General features: G+C 38.4%; 1 protein-coding gene across 1 annotated transcript; it reads left to right on the top strand.

The window, feature by feature from the left end:
• The first annotated feature begins 2,466 nt into the window (after window positions 1–2,466).
• LOC119736955 (phosphomannomutase-like) lies at window positions 2,467–12,371 on the top strand. The gene is made up of 7 exons (XM_038210999.1): window positions 2,467–2,617; window positions 4,486–4,683; window positions 6,407–6,498; window positions 8,272–8,371; window positions 8,973–9,048; window positions 10,071–10,183; window positions 10,696–12,371. Exons 1-7 carry the CDS (start codon window positions 2,552–2,554, stop codon window positions 10,813–10,815), a joined length of 765 nt encoding a protein of 254 aa, XP_038066927.1. The 5' UTR covers window positions 2,467–2,551; the 3' UTR covers window positions 10,816–12,371.
• The last annotated feature ends 5,507 nt before the right edge of the window (window positions 12,372–17,878 follow it).

Here is a 17,878-nt window from a genome sequence, read left to right as displayed (position 1 = left end):
TAGAAAGAGGACATGTTAAATGTGATATCATCGGTATAAAGTGGGATGCAGCACATACAGTGTGCATCTACATGTATATCTATCAGTACCGTGCGTGATATATTACTCATGAGCTTCTAGTGACGTCATATCATGCATATTCATTACGCGCTCTACTGTCGTGCCATTTTATGCTACCTTTGAGGGGGGCGGTCCATCATTTGCAACCTCGTCCCCAGGGTGTCGAGCAGTACGCGCCCACCACTACCTGCTCTCTCATTGGAAACGCGGTTGGAAATAAAGTAAGCACTGGGGACGAGGTTGCATCATTTGTAATTTGTGCATTTTGTTCGTTTGAAGCAACAAACGTGCTAAAAATCTAAAGAAGGGTGCTGAACAACTAACCCAATGAAGTTTCAGCTCAGTTTCAGCTGTACATTTCGAGAAAAACAACGCTGTAGGATATTGATTTCAAATCAAAAGTTGCTGAATGATGTTTGGAATTAGGCCTGAGTTCAGGGTCCCTGACACGTTAATTCTCACAGTGAGCCAATGATCGCGTATCGCGTCAACGCAGCTTGAAGAACATTGTTCAATTACATTTATTTACAAATTGACGCAGAACGCACAAAATATAGCTGAGTCAAACAAAATTAAGTAAAGGCCTTCTTTCGTCAATTTCTTCAAAATGACAGCTTGCCAGAAAGGATAATTTAACAGGGAGTTTAGTCCCCATACTATATCTTTCAACCAAGTATGTTTTTCAACAATAAATAGTACTTTTTGGATAGCTGCAAATGATGGACTATAGCTTTAAAGATGAGCCCCGCGGTCTTCCAAACAATATATTTTTTTCTTCTAAAAACGCATTTCCAATTTGATTTTGTTTTACCATAAAAAGAAGAAGCTATCTTCCCCTAATTTTTTTGACGTCTGCAGCCCTCTTAAAACAGGGCTTTTCAGAGCCGCATTCGAACAGCATGATTGTCGGGTCGCAAATAATTCGAATCCCCCCCCCAAAAAAAATACTCGTAATTCAACTACTAAATTTTCGGCGTTTTTTTCCGTTCGATTTCGCCTTCAAAAGTGAAAACATTTATATTACTTGGGAAAGAGGAATTGAAAACAAAAATATATTTTATTTAAATGGGAAAAAAATATATTTGGGACGAAAATATTCTTTTCATTTTAGTTGCAAATCCAACTTGAGTCACTGACGCTAAAACGCAAAAAAGTCGGGCGGCAAATCAAGTTCAAAAGTGGCATTTGATTATTGGTTTTCGGGCCTATGATTTTTTTTTAAATCCTGATAATTTTATGTATTTATTCAAACTTGTTTATACACGGTATAACCCATTGTTTTTCAAGGGGCGCGCGCCGTGTTTATTAAAAATCGGAAAATATACAAATTATAATCAGTAATTCAAAACATAGCACAAAATAAGAAGAAAAATGAAACGATAAAAAAAAAGAATTAAACAAGTATATGACCTAACGGATAGACCAGAACAGTAAAAATCAATACATATATAAACCAGACAAGATTAGTTAATTACACGTACCAAAAGAATTATTGTCAGTTTGATGCAAGTTAGAATATACACAGAAATCAAAAAGTAAAAGCAAATTTTGAAAAATGAATAAAAAAATAAAAATACATAAAGAATTGTTTTTAAAACAAACAATATTTTTTTCAAAACTGAGTATAGAAGTACGCGTAGCCCGGGCCTCGTCCTTAAGGTGTATTCCCAACTTAAAGTGTTTTGAAAAAAATGTTGATTTTATGTCTACCCTAGGGATGTATACCTCAGTAAATTAGGGGTGGTCTTTTGGTTGAGAATTTCTCCAAAAAGTCATCGGTCAACCCTCCAAAAATTAAAGAATTATTAAACGTTTTCGACTTTAAAACACTAGTTGCAAGAACACATATTCATCCTGCAGTACACACTTTGAGATTTAAATTCTAAAGCATTCCAAAGTCCTCGTATATTGACATTCATTGGCTTCAATACAAATGGTTATATCAATTTCTGATGCAACAGGGCCTGAATTTCTGATGCAATGATAATTTCTGACGCAACCGTAATTTAGCCCGGCCAACAGAGATTCCGTAGACTGAACAAAGTTGTGGGATTAAAAAAAACCTTTCGTCTGGAGAAGAGGTTAGAAATGTCTGGCACCTGTGTCATTGCGAGCCCAGATGGCTGTTTTTTCAGCTACGACTTTGGAGTTTTACCATTAATGAGCTACGTTTGTTAGTCATAGCCGAAGGCAAAAGTGCCTGTTGCAGACTTATGGATTTTGGAGCCAGACTGGCACTTCCTAGACTGGTTTCCAGCTCAATTCTTGACAATAAGTTACAGCTTTAGATAGGAGACTAGACTGTATACATGACACGTTGCGCACATGCACAAATACAATGCACAACCAATGCGCTACACAGTAACGCAACGCAACGACTCATACTCACTAGCACTGCCTGCTGATCCGGCCCGTAGAGAGAGTTGTTTACAGCGCTGGGAGCGGCAGCATTTTATTTTGAAGAAGGTTCCGGTTATCATTCGGCAAAAAAATGGAGAACCACAAGAAAACAATTCTGCTTTTTGATGTAGATGGGACGCTGACTGCATCAAGACAGGTATTATACATGTTATACCGGACATGATGAATTTTTGTTTTCGAAGTGTTTATTTAAGATAGAATTTGCCGGCCGTTTACTAAAGATTTGCCGGTGGCAATCCATATCAACAGAGGGCGCTGTACTCTTTAAGATAGGGCTGAATTATTAAGATGTATTAAATTCCCATCAAAAGTTGTGTAGCACGATTGGTGTAGTGGTTAAGCAAAGGCTTCAGTGCAGTGAGCGGGATAATTCGGGTTCGATCCCAATCCCCGCCACATTTTAAAGTTTTTTTCCCATCCCCAAATAAATAAGAATATTCTTCTTTTATTATTTTAACATGTCTCAAACATTTCATTGCAGAGTATTACATTTTCTTTTTCAGATTTGTGGCTCTGGAGGATTTTTTTTAAAGGGAAATAAAGTCCGAAATTTTAAAATGGTCTGAATCCCATCTTGTGAATACGAGGTTACAACGATAATATTGGCATGGAGCCAGACTAAAATTTGTCACCGGAAAATGTTCTAAGTACAAAAAAACAGTAACTGCGCATGTTCAGTGCATATATCCGGCAAACTAACGTTTACTAAAGGTTTGCCGTCTCCGGCAAAATATCCACTGCCTTTATTTAACTTTAGCATGTTTAGTTTAGCACTGACACAAATGACTGACATGACTGAACAACCGGTCTCAAATTTTTTTTTTTTTTTTCCGGACCCGGCAGAGCGTATAGCGCCCTCATACAAGTGTATACGACTTAGATTATGCGCCTTTCAATTGTTTCCCCCACCCCTCCCCTGGGCTGCCCCACCCAAGACTTGGAGATCGTTGGAGTGACAAAATCCTTTTTTTGGTGGGGGGGGGGGGGGACATTTGATAGGCGCGGTGCATTATGCTCTATAAGTTACACCTCTATGTTCCGACACCCCTATGTTCCGACACCCCTGCCTATGCATGTCTCGACTGCACATATTCCTGACCCTAACCCTAACCCTAACCGGGAGTACACAGTCTTATGTGCGGGTTGTCGGCAGTCAAGTATAGTCTGAGCAGTACCCAACTTATCTGTTAAGTAATCGCACACCTTGTTCCGTTCTTGTCAAAATAATCCGGAAGTGCACTGGTTAAGAAAAATTACATTCTATGAAACCTTTCACTTGATCCCTTTGACATGTATGAATTATTAAATTTGACATCTCCCTTGCACGAATAAGGTCAGCCCCCCTCCTACCACCAAACTGTGAGCAGACCTCTGCCAAATTTTAGACTAGGACCTCAACTTTGCTTGTGAAAATCTCAGGGAGAGTTTTTTGGCTGGAATTAAAACGGCTTTGCCTGGAATGTTAGGACTTTCTTATTAAGCCAAGTAAACAAAAAAACAGTTTCTAGTCTAGGCTCTTTGAAGAAAGGGAGGAGGAGGCCCTTTTTTCCCCCTATGTTTTTCAAGATGGTGGAATTTTTCAAGATGGTGGTTTTTTCAAGATGGCAGATTTTCCAGATGGCGGATTTTCCAAGATGGCGGATTTTCCAGATGGCAGATTTTCCAAGATGGCCAATTTCAGTTTTCTTAACTCTTTTGCTGAAAATTTTGTGTCGAAGGGTGCCATAATGCCTTAAACAGATTCTAAACTTTTGTACTACAATGTATAATTTTGGAAGGTCATAAATACTAAGTACATTGCAAATGAGTGATTAATAAAGAAAAGAAAAAAGAAACAAACAAATGAGGCAGCCTGGAAAAAAGAAAGCAGACAGGGACGAGAACTGGTTTATTTTTATACGTGGCCTAAATAGACAACTCTGTTCATATGTCCAAATACATACAGTTTGTACATGTTGATATGACTTTCCTAAACACTATTTGAATTTCCGAATGTTTCTGCAGATCATCACAGCAGAAATAAAAGAGTTCATCAGCAGTGTGTGTGAAAAATTCAGCTGCGGTTTGGTCGGCGGCTCGGACTGTGTCAAAATCACTGAGCAGATGGGCGGTCAAGAGTCGCTCGATAGGATGGGTTTCATCTACGTGTTTTCCGAAAATGGACTAGTGGCTTGCAAGCGTGGAAAAACAATTGGGCTTATGGTAAGTGATACGTAGAGCTGTGTGTGGAGCCATCCCGATCCTCATATCCTGCAACGTCATGGCCGTACAGGAAACGAATTATAAAGAGTCTTTGTACATTGAATTTCAAGTGCTTTCAATCCTCATGCAAAGAAGCAGAGAGTGCTCTACTTCGGTCAGTTTTGCAAAACCGTCCTGAAACCTTGTGGGTTTTAAAAATGTTGAGGTCAGGATTAACCAAGAAAACTTCCTTTTAGTACCAAAAGCTTAGAAGTTCTTAAACCCCTAATCCTCACCGCTGGAGTTACCAACATTTTCAAAGTTGCGTATACATGTGTATGCTGTACAGCTGTAGTGTCATAAGTCAGGGATTGAAAAGTTCCATTTCAGGGGCTGGGAAACCTCCCCCCCCCCCTCCTTATTGTACCAACCGTTCCCAGTCAGTGATGTCATAGAGATGGGGAGTAGGGGTGGTTGGAATGTGTAACTGAGTGTTGGAACTAAAAGGGGTATGGTGTAAGGGGAGAAAGCTTAATTAATCAGGCTGTAACTCAAGGTTTTACCTTGAAGAGTTACAAGATTTTACAGGGTTTTAAGGGGTACATGTGCCTTGGGTTTTAACCTCAAGTTATTACTTGTTTTATTTTGCAATGGCCCCTAACTGAGTGGAGTAAGTAAGGGGGTCATGTAGGGAGCCTCCCCCTCTTCTCTGAATTTGGGGGAAGCTTTTGTTAAAACTAGTCCAGTGCCCCTCTCCAGAAATGAGCCCCTCCCCCTCTCCAGAAATGAGCCCCTCCCCCAAGTGCCCATTGCTAGTTACAGTTACACAACTTGTTGCAGTTCAGGGAATAGACTAAATTTGGCGATAGCCATTTCTGCGGTGGCACCAGGCTTGCGTGAATTGCTATCAGGTAGCACGCATGCACTCCGGGCTCCTTTGACCAATAGGGTTAACAAGAACGCCATGGTCCAGTGGTTACCGTGTTTGACTCGCGCACGATGGTGCGTGGGTTCGAATCCTGCCAGGAACATGGTGTTTGTGCCCTTGTGTAAGACACTCAACTACAATTGCCTCTCTCCACCCAGGAGGATAAATAGGTACCTGTGAGGGTCGAGGACCGATTGAGCGCTGATATCGGCTGCCTCACGTTGTCTCATGGCCTGATGAATGGGGTAATAATTGTAAAGTGCTTTGAGATGCGACAAGTCTCTTACTTCAGGAAAGCGTGCGGTGTGCTTGCGTGCTTGCACCACTGCAAAAATACATCCTCAACTTGTTTGGCGAATTCCAGTGCAGGCCAATTAACCCTTACTCTCTGAGGGTAGTTTACTGCATGTCAGTTGGTTATGCCAATGCCCTCCAGCTGCAGTTTATTGGAGGATACTTTGATGTAGCAGTGAAGGCTCCAATTGGCAGGAGTTGGAGGCCCTGGAGGGTGCCTGATACTGACCAGCTGGGGGCACTTGATTGTTATCAGAGGACTCTCATTGTTCTCTGTGGCATGTATTGGAGTGCCTGTCCAGTTACCCTTGAAATGACATGGCAGATATTGGAGGGCCATGCAAAAAACATAGGAGATTTTCTTGAGGCACATATTGGCATGCGTTGGAGGGTCTAGTAGGGTAAGGGTTAATAAGGAATCAATTTCTCATAAGAGTGTGATGATGATTCTATTCGGCTTAGGCATCCGAGTCTATTTGTAACCCATTTGTATTTATAATTACCTTTTTTTCCCCGGGGCAGAACTTGGTAGAACACATGGGTGAGGAGAAGCTACAAGCGTTGATCAACTTTGCGCTAGGGTACTTTGCTAGCTTGAAGCTTCCTGCCAAAAGGTCAGTTTGAGTATGATAACATGGTCATATCTTGGCTGTTCATGGATTGCATGTCAGCTCACCCCTGTTATAACATGGCAGGGGTGTTTTCTTCTGGCAAATATTGAAGTATCTTGGGGGTCGGGTTTCCCTTCCTACCTCCAAATCAAAATTCTATGCAGTGTGAAACCTTTCAAAACCTTTCATATGAAGGGTCATTAAAGATATAGTCCATCATTTGTAATTTGTGCATTTTGTTCGTTTGAAGCAACAAAAGTGCTCAAAGTCTAAAGAAGGGTACTGAACTGCTAATCTGATGAAGTTTTCAGCTCAGCTTCAGCTGTATATTCCAAGGAAAACAGCATTCTAGGATCTCAATTTCAAATCAAAATTTGCTGAATCGTGTTTTGAATTGGGCCTGAATTCAGGGTCCGAGAAACATTCTCACTGAGCCGATTGCAGCTACGCGATGTCGCACACTGATCCAACGAATTATAGCAACGACGCATGCGTGTGCGTCATGCAAATGCTTGCGCGCGCTTTGCCGAATAACAAAACGAACTACTATTTTAAATTTTCCTACAGTGCGTCTTAAGAAGCACCGTTGGAAAGGCCTTCTTTCGTTGATTTCTTCCAAATGACAGCTTGCCAGAAAGAATAATTTCACAGGGAGTTTAGTCCCCTTACTATCTTTCAGCCAAGTATGTTTTTCAACAATAATTACGCCAGTTACTTTTCGGATAGCAGCAAATGATGGACTATAGCTTTAAGCATTTATTTACTGTGTAGAAAAGGGGTGTGTCGATCGATTATTCGTATATTTATTTTTTTTCAGTTCAAATATTCGGAGGTGAAATGTTATGAAATAAAAAGGGGGAAAAAGTCAGTTTTCCATTCCAAAGTGCATTCTGAAAGCTTATGTCAAGGTGTTGTCAGACACTGAAAGGCAGCTGATGTATGTCCAACAATGAAACGTAGAATCATCCAAGAAAAAAATTGAAATAGATTTTGATGAATTCCATCCCTGAATGTGCAAAGTTATCATTCTTTGTTATGATATACTGACGTTATCTTTGTTGAAATAAACAATGATAAAACCTTCATGAAGGCATTTTTAATTGCACATTGGATGATGGTACATGTAACCGAATATTCAGAAATTGGATCAAATGGAGGTTTTGATATTTGAATATCTAATCAGGGGAGTCAGGTGGGCGTAACAGTACTTTCCTCGCCTACCTGATTCCGTGGGTTTTCCTCAGAATATTCCTCTGGGCTTTTCCTCCCACCTCTAAAACTGTAATTTCTTCTCATTGTCTTCTCTCTACAGGTTTCTTTAGGCTTTCAAGCTACAGTGCTTAGGGTACTTTTTAGGAATCCTTGGTTTCATTACCAGAAAGAAATGAAAAAATAAAAAGAAATTTGAATTGACTCAGCCTGAGTGTAGTACAAACTGCCATTGTGGTGTGCGGGGAAGTGTGACATAATCCACATGCTTGTACTCAGCTTAACCAAACAAATGAATTGTGAAGGGATTTGAATTGTTATTCATACCCCACAGAAGATTACCTCAAAGTATTTTGAGGCGTGTCTCATTATCCGATAACTCTATAGACAAAGGTGTTGCATACAAAACTTGAAGGGTGTTTAACTTGAAATGTTAAAGACAAGGAGGGTTGGTAACAATTTTTTTTTGTTATAAAACAGGATCCATTTTTTTTTGCTACTAAATTCAAAACAAGAATTGACATCTTGCCTTTTTTCCCTCTTCTTTTCCACTTTGTCTTCTACCAGAGGAACGTTTGTTGAATTCCGCAAAGGCATGATCAATTTCTGTCCGGTTGGTAGAAGCTGTTCGCAAGCCGAACGCCAGCAATTTTCTGATCTCGATCAGGTGAGCCAACTTATTTTCAACATACTTGATGATTGCAAAGATTCTGCAACAAAAAATGCAGATTTCCACTCCAAGGGATTTTTTTGTCCCAAACCATCCTAAATCTTTCAAAATCAACCGACAGGAACTCAAAATCCAACAAAAGACACTATTGTTGAAATTGAACAACGGAAGTATTTATCTGGATGCATCCACCTACTGTAACGCTAACCCTGACAGACGCGACAAGGCGCATCAGGCGTAAAAGTCTGTGGTACCTCAATGGATTGAGCCATCAACACCAGTGCATAAATGACCGATTCTGAAACAATGAGAGCTAGTCCCATTGAACAATGCCAGAGCTGTATCCTGCTGCAGTTGGTGACAACAGATATCCGAGATATTTTAGCCCCAAGTTTTTTGATCTGATGGATCTTGCTATACTTAACAGGCTTGTCATTTTGACAATTGTTGCATGTTGCTGCATTTAGCAGGGTTTCTAGCCAGAATACCCTGGAGGTTTAGGTGAACAGATAATCTGTGATTAAGACTAGGAAATTTTGAGCCCAATTCACCTTAAGTTTACGGTTATGATCATATTTACTTATATTTTCCATTGCAGAAAGAACATATACGAGAAGAGATGGTCAAACATTTGCGAGAAAAGTTTGACGCTGATGGCTGGGAGTTTTCAATAGGTAAGCAGAAATAATTTGGATAAAACACAATGCATTGTTAAAAACCTTGATATTTTTGTGAAATATTTCCTGGCTGTTAGGGTTATATGCAAAGGCCTGTATTTTTTTCCAATCGTGAAGTTGCAGCTTGTGTGACAGTTTTCAATATGTCGTGCAATCACAAAAATGATGGTGCATATTTCTTTTTCAAAGCATTCCAATTGTTTTCAGAATTTAAAACAAACTTTATAGAATAAGACATTTTCTTCAATTTTGTAGGTGCTGTTATGTTGCACACACACACATAGATGGCCACTTTAAAAAATAATTCAGTTTCTCGTTCTTACCTGCTTCCTTTTTCCTTCCCGTCTCCTTTTACTTTAATTTAATTCATACATTTATAATATAGTTTGCAAATTTTGTCAATATATTGTCTTTATATTTGTTTGCAACAAAATTGTAGTAAGGTTTTTTTTTTTTTTTGGACACAATTTTGTGTCAGCAAAAGATTCGAGAAAAAGGAAGAATCTATCTGCCATCTTGGGAAAAAAGGAGGGGGGGGGGGTCTCCTTAATTGTCCAGACCAGAAACGCCCAGACCAGAAACTTCTTCTTTTTAAACAGCCTATATGTGATGCGATCAAGCTTCATGAGTCGTTTGTCGACCCTGTTCAAAAAAAAAAAAAAAATTATTGCAGATTTGAAAAGAGCACAATCTCACCATTACTGCTGTGAAAACCACATTGCTGATACCATCTTCCATTAAAAAATTATGGAAGTTGGAACACTAGGAAATGTGATGAAGTGATGTGATGAAGTGATGTGATGAAGTGGCCCTATTTTGTCCTGTATCTCCAAATAAAAATTCCTGACAAACGACTCATTTAGCTTGATCGCATTATGTTCACACACGCTGTCGGAAAACTAAACTGGCATTTTGCTGGTACGGAATCAGCAATTTAAAAAAGATTCCCAAAAAAATATCCCTCATTGATGGAGATCCAGGTCAAATTATGAATCTCTTGTTTGAACTGTTTGTTCCAGGTGGCCAAATCAGTATAGATGCATTCCCCAAGGGTTGGGACAAGAGATACTGCCTACAGTACCTGGAGAAGGACTTCGACACAATTCACTTCTTTGGTGATAGGGTTTTAAAAGTAAGCTTTTCTTCAAAACTTTTCCAGAAAACTAAATTAGAATTAGATGTTTATTTCAAAGTATTGCTACAATTTACAAGTGTCTAAGTTGCAAACTTCACATACCCACAGCAAATTCCCAAAATGAAGGGAACTTTGAAATAAAATTCATTTGTAGAGAATTTAATTTTTATACCACAAATGGTAAACCTTGTGCATATTAAAGAGACCTCACATTCAAAGCTGACGTATTTTATAAACACTGTATACTCAGTGCTGTCCAAGTGCTTTTGAAAAAAAACTCACATGCCCACTCGGATGGGACTCGAACCCATGACCTCCTGCAGGTAAGCTCTGCTGTCGAGTGGTAAGATGCCTGCACTCAGTGTTTCCCCTGAGCGAGGTGTTAAAAAAGACAAATTGATGACTGAAACAAAATTTAGGCTGTCTGCAAACTGAACAGAACACATCATTATTATATCCGATGTTAGACTTTAATTTTCACCCTCTTATCTGGGATTTGTTTCCTTCAGGGCGGCAACGATCATGAGATCTACAGTGATCCACGGACCATCGGCCATCAAGTGATGAACCCAGCAGACACCAAGAAACAAGTCCTTGAGCTACTGAGTGAGAACGGAGTTACACTTTAATCTTAACCCCCTAAATGACCCAATACACTAAAAATTGATCAGACGCACAATGAAGCCTATTATTTTTTTAACATTCCATGAAATGAAATCCTGGTTCAGGAAGCAAAATAATATAGGTTTTCCTGGCTATTTTAACAGATTTTTCACTCAAATTCACCAACTTTATCATTAAATTTCGTCCACGAACAATTTCACAGGCTTTTAACAAAACCAATTTAGTCATTTACCATTTAGTTAGAAAGTTTGGTCACCCTCTTTAGTCACCGGGTCGAGAATATTCATCATTACAGATCAAATTGGTCTAAGCTGTTGCTGAATGGCAGCATTCAGAGATAGAATTCGTCATATAAATCAATTAGACGAATTCAATTTCTGAAAAACACGATTCGGTGTAGATAATATGAAATCGAATACTTCGGGACGAAAACGTGTGTTCATTGTTTGAATTTGTTTGGACTAAATTTGAAATTGTCTGACAAAAGATGAAATTTAACATTGGAAGTGCACTAAATTGATGTTGCTGGACGAATTTGAATATATGAATCGGTGAATTTGAACGAAAAGTGTTTTAAAAATAGCCTGGAAAGCCTATAAAAGAGTCCGAAATGTGCTGTTCAAGAGAGGTCTATTGCTACATGTAATCCTAAAGATGCTTCACATGTGGCAGAGTATAGCCCACGTAGGGTTCTAGATACCAACATGGGAAGCACCAGAAATGATTTAGACAGTATTTTTTTGGACCTCAGATTTGTTCAGGTTTCAATTATTTTTTAAGATTGATTTATATTGTAATCTTCCAATTGTAGTTTGTAACCTGTACAATATTTCCGAAAAGTAAAAATGGTGTATTTGTCATATAAACAGCAATATTAAGCGACCGGTGGTATGTAAACAATTTCAGTACATGTAAATAAATGCTAAATAAGTATGAAATCGTATTTACTATTTTAGATACTGTTTTTAGTTAGTTAAAATAATTTTTTAATCCATTGTTTTGGTGCTGGTAAGATTTAGAAGAGTTTAATATAAAAATTAAATTTCTATAATTTGCACCTTTTTTAGTGTTTACATTTTTTAGTTTTAAATTTGTAGTCAACAGCTGAAAGACTGCCATGGAAATTATGAATCGGGAATTCGACCAGATCTTTTTGTTCCAGTGTTATTCAGTCCATGGAATGCTGTGGCTATTTCCCTGAAAAGTGTGTATCCACGTTCACCATGGACTGTATAGTTTTGATTTGCTTATATTTGTATCCATATAGTAGATATTTTAATAATCTTTTTTTTATTTGAAATTATTTTGTTTTCTAAAATTATTTTTTTTCCCCAAAAATTGTGGCAATATGACTTTGTACACCAGTTTAGACCAGCTAAAAAAAAAAAAAACTTGATGGAAATATTTTTAGAAATATTTTTATATAATCTTGGTTATCCTTAAACTACACATGTGAGCCTGTATTAGTTATATTTCAGTCAGCCTAATGCATTTTTTTTTGTTAATTGGTTATTTTTCTTTGTAACTTTTCTGTGAATTAAAAGTCTCTAAATGTAATCTTTGTTTCAGGTCTCTTTATCTTAACTGAATTTTATAACATTTTATTTAATGTCACAGGAAGGAAGCGTTTCATTAGAAATGCACGCAAATTCGGAAAGCATGGAGACATTTCAAAGGTGCCGAGGCTTGTAAAGAGCGGCCTTGATGACTAACTGAATAAAAAAATGACTGAAAAAGGACAGAAATCATTTTACAGAAAAAAAAATAATATCAGGTTTAAATGATAAACAGTTCCACACAATAAAATATGCACATTGAAAACGTGTACTGTACAATGAACGTTTATTAACAATTTTGATTAAGCATTTCGATGAAATTGATCAAACACATTCTATTAATATAAACCAAAAAATACACAGGTTTAAATGAGTTGTCCCTAAACAGAATCTTGCATAACCCAAATTGCAGAAAATCATGAAAACTAAGGAAATCATTCAAATACGGGGAACTTCAGTGAACTTCCAACTTCAGTTCGCTTTTCGATAAAACTGGCCCGCTAGCACTCATGGAACATGTAGTTGGGTCTGCACGCTAATTCAGCCTCAATATTACATACAAGGTACAGACCCAACACATCAATACATTTAATCTTGTACCAATCATGCGCACTGGCTGTACACAATTAACATGAATCTTGCTTAGAAATTTAAGCGAATCTAGTCTCCTGTCTGCATACACAATCTTCTTATCATAAAAAATAAAGGAAAACTAATATGGCTCAATTGAAAAAAATATAGGTTGAAGCAATGAAATTGACTGTGGCAAGATGTGAACCTGTGACACCCGAAAGACAGTTGGCAATGCTGCAAACCTAGGAAATTGTGACTGGGAAAGTTTCTAGCATTTCACTTCGGGCGTTATCCCTGGCCACATGGTATTACGGGTGTATGGATTCCGACTCGCACCCTTCAATAAAGACACTGACAAATAAGGGACCACCAACGTGGGACTGATAGCTCAGTTGGTAGAGTACCACAGCGGTTAGTGGTGTGCATTTACAGGTACTATTGGAACCGGGTACCCTGCGTAAGTTAAAACACGGATACCAGGATCCCCGTTAAAGAAAGCCAACCCCAAATTCAAATCTTGGAAGTGTCTGAAGGGTTTTATAGGTTCACGGTGTAAATCGCAACTTTCGTGAGCGTCACCCCTTGCAAGATAATATGCACATGTAGCCTGGTGTTCATTTTGAAAATTCACACAAATGGCATTCAAAACCTTTTCATTGTCTGAGTAGTAACTAAGTATATTGTTAAGTTGGTTATGGTTACCATATCTCATAATCTTGAACTGGTTCCTGACATCAGCAGTCGGGAACTTGGGTACGACGGTTCCGATCCACACCACACCCCTAGGTCAGTAATCCGGAGGTCACAGGTTCAAACCCCGCTCAAGTCAACTTCTTTGCTCAACCTAATATTTGCCACCTACTTAAAATAAAACTTTTCATTTCATTAAAGTGAAACATCTCTTCACTGACTCATCAATAAAGAGTCTACATTATTAGTTTGGTTTAACCTGACAACTAAACTACTAAACGAAATCTAACACCATATCCAAATTAGACAAAGTAAAACAATAACATTCATCCATCATTTTAGTTTTGAAGATCTTTACATGATTGCAAATCAACTTAAAAATAAAATATCAACTCATTGGTAGCACAGTCCCTCGATAGATAAACCTTTCTTATACAGGACACATGTTCAACAGAGGAATGGTTAAAATATACACGTACATGCCATTTCAGTGAAACTACATACATGTACCGGTACTAAAGACTAGGCCAGGACAAGTACACTGCAGTTGATTTTCAACTCAATTACTCACAGAGAAATTACTCGTAAGTAGTCGAGTACTCAACAAGTGACAACAAACAAATTGCATGCAAGACACGGCACATTCTGCACCGAGTCATTTCTTGTTGACGAAGTCAATACATGTACTTTAAAAAAATTGCTACTAGCGAGTACCTGTTTCTGCTCATGCCATGATGAGTACTCGTGTAGATGAAAAATCACGAGAAAGAGTAGCACAAACACTCATGAGTACTTGGGGTACTCGCCCAGCAGAACTAAAGACTAAAACTGTATGGACTAGTTATCACACTACAATATAGCTTAATGAGAACGTATGTGTCAAAATGGTCTCCGTATATAGCAAGTGCAGACAGCTTACTCGTGAGCTCCAAAGAGGGACATATTGCATACATATTGTGGTTCGTGTGAAAGAGTACAGAAAATTGTTAATAGGCCTAATGTCATAATCACTGCCTCTGAATTTTACGTCAAATTGTGTGGCAGCGCAGTGACCTATGCGTAACATACATATTTACATTTATTACACAGGTGTTGGCTTAAAGCCGCTCAATACGCGACAAAATGTCATATACTTTGTGTAGTGCAGAGTGCAGACGACTAGTAAACTTTTTTTCCGGTGAATTAGGCCATCAGCCTGGGGGTTTGGCCAGTATCAAATCAGGGCATGAATGATTATAGTGCGCATGCGCAAGGTATACCGCCCCTAGAATGGTAACAAGCATTTTGATGGACATTTTGAAAAAAAGGGTGATAACACCCAAAAAGCTGCCACCGCTGCAATGCTATCACATATTTTCCGACTCTGGAGGTATATACCTTGCCAAAAATCGCTATAACGATTATTCCCCTCATTTGATACCGGTGGCCAAAATTTTGGACCGAGGCTGATGGCTTAAATGTGTACAAGTTAGAAAGTTGCATATAGCACCAATATTTTCTTCAATCTCAAAAAACAGCTGGATATCTGATAACTGCGAGATGACTTGCATCCCTGACAAAACATCTGTCCCCTCCAAAAAGGATTTCAACATTTATAGGCAGACCCATTGCACAGAGACACTAAGCACATCTGAGCAGGAATGATTTTACTAAGCAGTAATCAAAAATAGGTCACCTGATAAAAGTCATGTGATTTTGACAGCTGCTGATTGGTTCAGTGCTGACTTTGCGCTTACTACCCCTTACGTTTTTTCGATGCACTATTTTTCCGCTTCATGAAATTGGGCCCAGAATATCAAATGAGTGAGTTGAGTATGAGAGATATACGTGTATGTGAGAGGAAGTAATTAAAAATGACATACACATGTAGAAGATTAATTGACTCATGAAAAAATGCCATATAATTGGCTAGTACAATGTACATATTACATTCTATATAGGGAAGGGTGTCCTACCAAATACAATATGTACGTGTTCTACATAACCCCCGAGGACAGACACACAAAAGGAGAACAACGGATCCTTTCAGTCCTCGGGAGTTGGGTCTTTTGTTCGAAACGTCCTCTGTAGTAAGTTTGTGTACTTAGTCTATGGGAGAGTGTTATATTACAGGGACAAAGGGAAACACAAAGCATTGTCCTGAAGAGTATAGTAAAATAAGAGTGTTTGTACTAGCTCATTTATAGAGGGAGACACAAGTGTTAAGAGTGTGATATTCTAGATCTTATGAGCGCTGATATTTCATTTCAACATTACGTCTGACTACTGACTCTTTATCCTTTTTTCTTCCAGTAGATGATTTTAATACAATATACATCTCCTCTGTGTAAGATTAATAATGCAACTTGCCAACAAAGCCGTACTTTTGTTGTTTTAAAAATTTCCAAATGTCCCAACAACTTGGACATAATGTTACAAGAAAGAAATCTCATCATCCAAGATTGCTTTTACGAATAAACACGCCTAGCTATGAATCCCTTGCTCCTGGTTTACTTGTTTAATAATTAATTTACTGAACTTTTGGCTTCTATTTATATGAATCTTTGTAATGGCTGAGGTACATGTATAGTCTTGGGTCAAACGTTATATATTTCAATACAAGATAACTTGCCGCCGCGAGAGGGCATTATCACGACGAATGGCAATCTCCTATAAGTCGCTATCATAACAACGTCTTGGGAATCTTGTAGGGGTTGTGTCATGCGCATCTTATTTGTCTAATGTGTGCAGCACCCATTCAAAACCTTTCATATTAGCTCCGAACCAAAGTCTTAAATTTCATCAAGTAGCATACAAGATGGGACAAGACGTTTGTGCAACTTCACGGCTGCTCTTCTGTGGTACTTGTATGTAGTAAGCGTGTGACTGAAAATGGACTGTATTTGCCTGCAGAAGTAATGCGCACTAATTTTCCCCATTTTTTTCAGGGGAAGATTTTACAAGATTACCAAGATGTTGTTGCGACAGCGATTTGTGGGTGACAGCAGTTCATGGTGACAATGCCCTCTCCTTGCAGCGGGCTATTGCATATCCAATACAGCATCTTCACCCAACATGCCCAAGACTACATGTTCGATATGTTGTACACGTACATGTACATATATACTTAGCTGTCCAACGCAGCATGTCTGTCGGAATAATGCTTCACGTGATACGTACATAGTGCACAAATGAAACCATGAGACTGTACAGTTACATGTAGTTACCGGTATATGATGTTTCTGATACAAATGATTCACAAAAGAAAACTGCTGTAAAAAATGCAAATCACACTTTTACTAGTATTAAGTACATCGTGGGAAAAATTAAAATTTGTTAAAATTGCATTTCCCGACTCTTTGAGATTTTTTTCCATTAATTAATAAATTTTCAATGTGTAAATTTATTCAAAAAAAACCAAACCCCTTCCCACCCTTTTTTTGGACGCCTCTAAAACTCTGGAAAAAAGAGTGTTTTTGGTATAAACAGATCTGCTTTAGGAGCAGACTGGTTTCCCGGTTTGTTAATTATCGATACTGATTGTGGGGCTGGAACCTGCCTATCCCGCAAGAACAAAATTAATGTCCGGCAGCCAATAACTCAAAACTGTAAAGTAATGATTCAATAACTAAACATGCGCCGATGTCTCATTCAAAGGTGAATAACTTCTGCACTGCTTGAAAAAAAAAAATGCAATTTAGAAATGGAGTCTATATTTCAAATGTTTGTAAGGTACTGGGAGTAAACAATGAGAATGGTTAAATGCACAATAGTATACGTGTCAAAAGTGAAAGTGCAAAGTGACTTTGAGGCAAAAATACACGTAAGGCCAAAAAAAAAAATAGTCGGTCTCTGGTCAGACCGAAGTTCCGGAATTGATGCGGCGACGCGTTTTTTTTTTTGGGGTGGCTTTTTTTTTCAAGCTTGTATTGTACAGACAAGGTGGGTACTATTTTGCTTTTTTGTGTCCTCATTATACATTGGTGTCTTCCATAATTTGCCTTGGTGCCCTTTATCACTTGCCTTGGTGCAATTTCCCCATTCCTTGGTGCTCCTTGGTACAAAAATTTGAGGAGGCGCGGCAATAGAGGGCGCTGTTGTAGCTTCCGAGTTAATTTGAAAAAAAAAAGGTTGACATGCATGATTAAAATCGACGCGCGCGCTGACCAGAGACCGAACACTTTTTTTTTGGCCTAAGTAGTCTATTTTCGATAAATTGCGAATCCCTTCCGTTACAAAAAGATGCTATGTGCAATTGTGAAAAGTTAAA

The sequence above is a fragment of the Patiria miniata genome, unplaced genomic scaffold, assembly GCF_015706575.1.
Source record: "Patiria miniata isolate m_02_andy unplaced genomic scaffold, ASM1570657v1 HiC_scaffold_3, whole genome shotgun sequence".
Classification (NCBI taxonomy): Eukaryota; Metazoa; Echinodermata; class Asteroidea; order Valvatida; family Asterinidae; genus Patiria; species Patiria miniata.
This window is presented reverse-complemented; position numbering and strand designations above follow the sequence as displayed.

Excerpts from the sequence above, each read along its gene's own strand:
- LOC119736955 (XM_038210999.1), top strand. The coding sequence starts at position 2,552 with ATGGAGAACCACAAGAAAACAATTCTGCTTTTTGATGTAGATGGGACG. Across the intron at positions 2,618-4,485 it reads CGCTGACTGCATCAAGACAG|ATCATCACAGCAGAAATAAA; the intron begins GTATTATACATG and ends ATGTTTCTGCAG. Across the intron at positions 9,049-10,070 it reads TGGCTGGGAGTTTTCAATAG|GTGGCCAAATCAGTATAGAT; the intron begins GTAAGCAGAAAT and ends TGTTTGTTCCAG.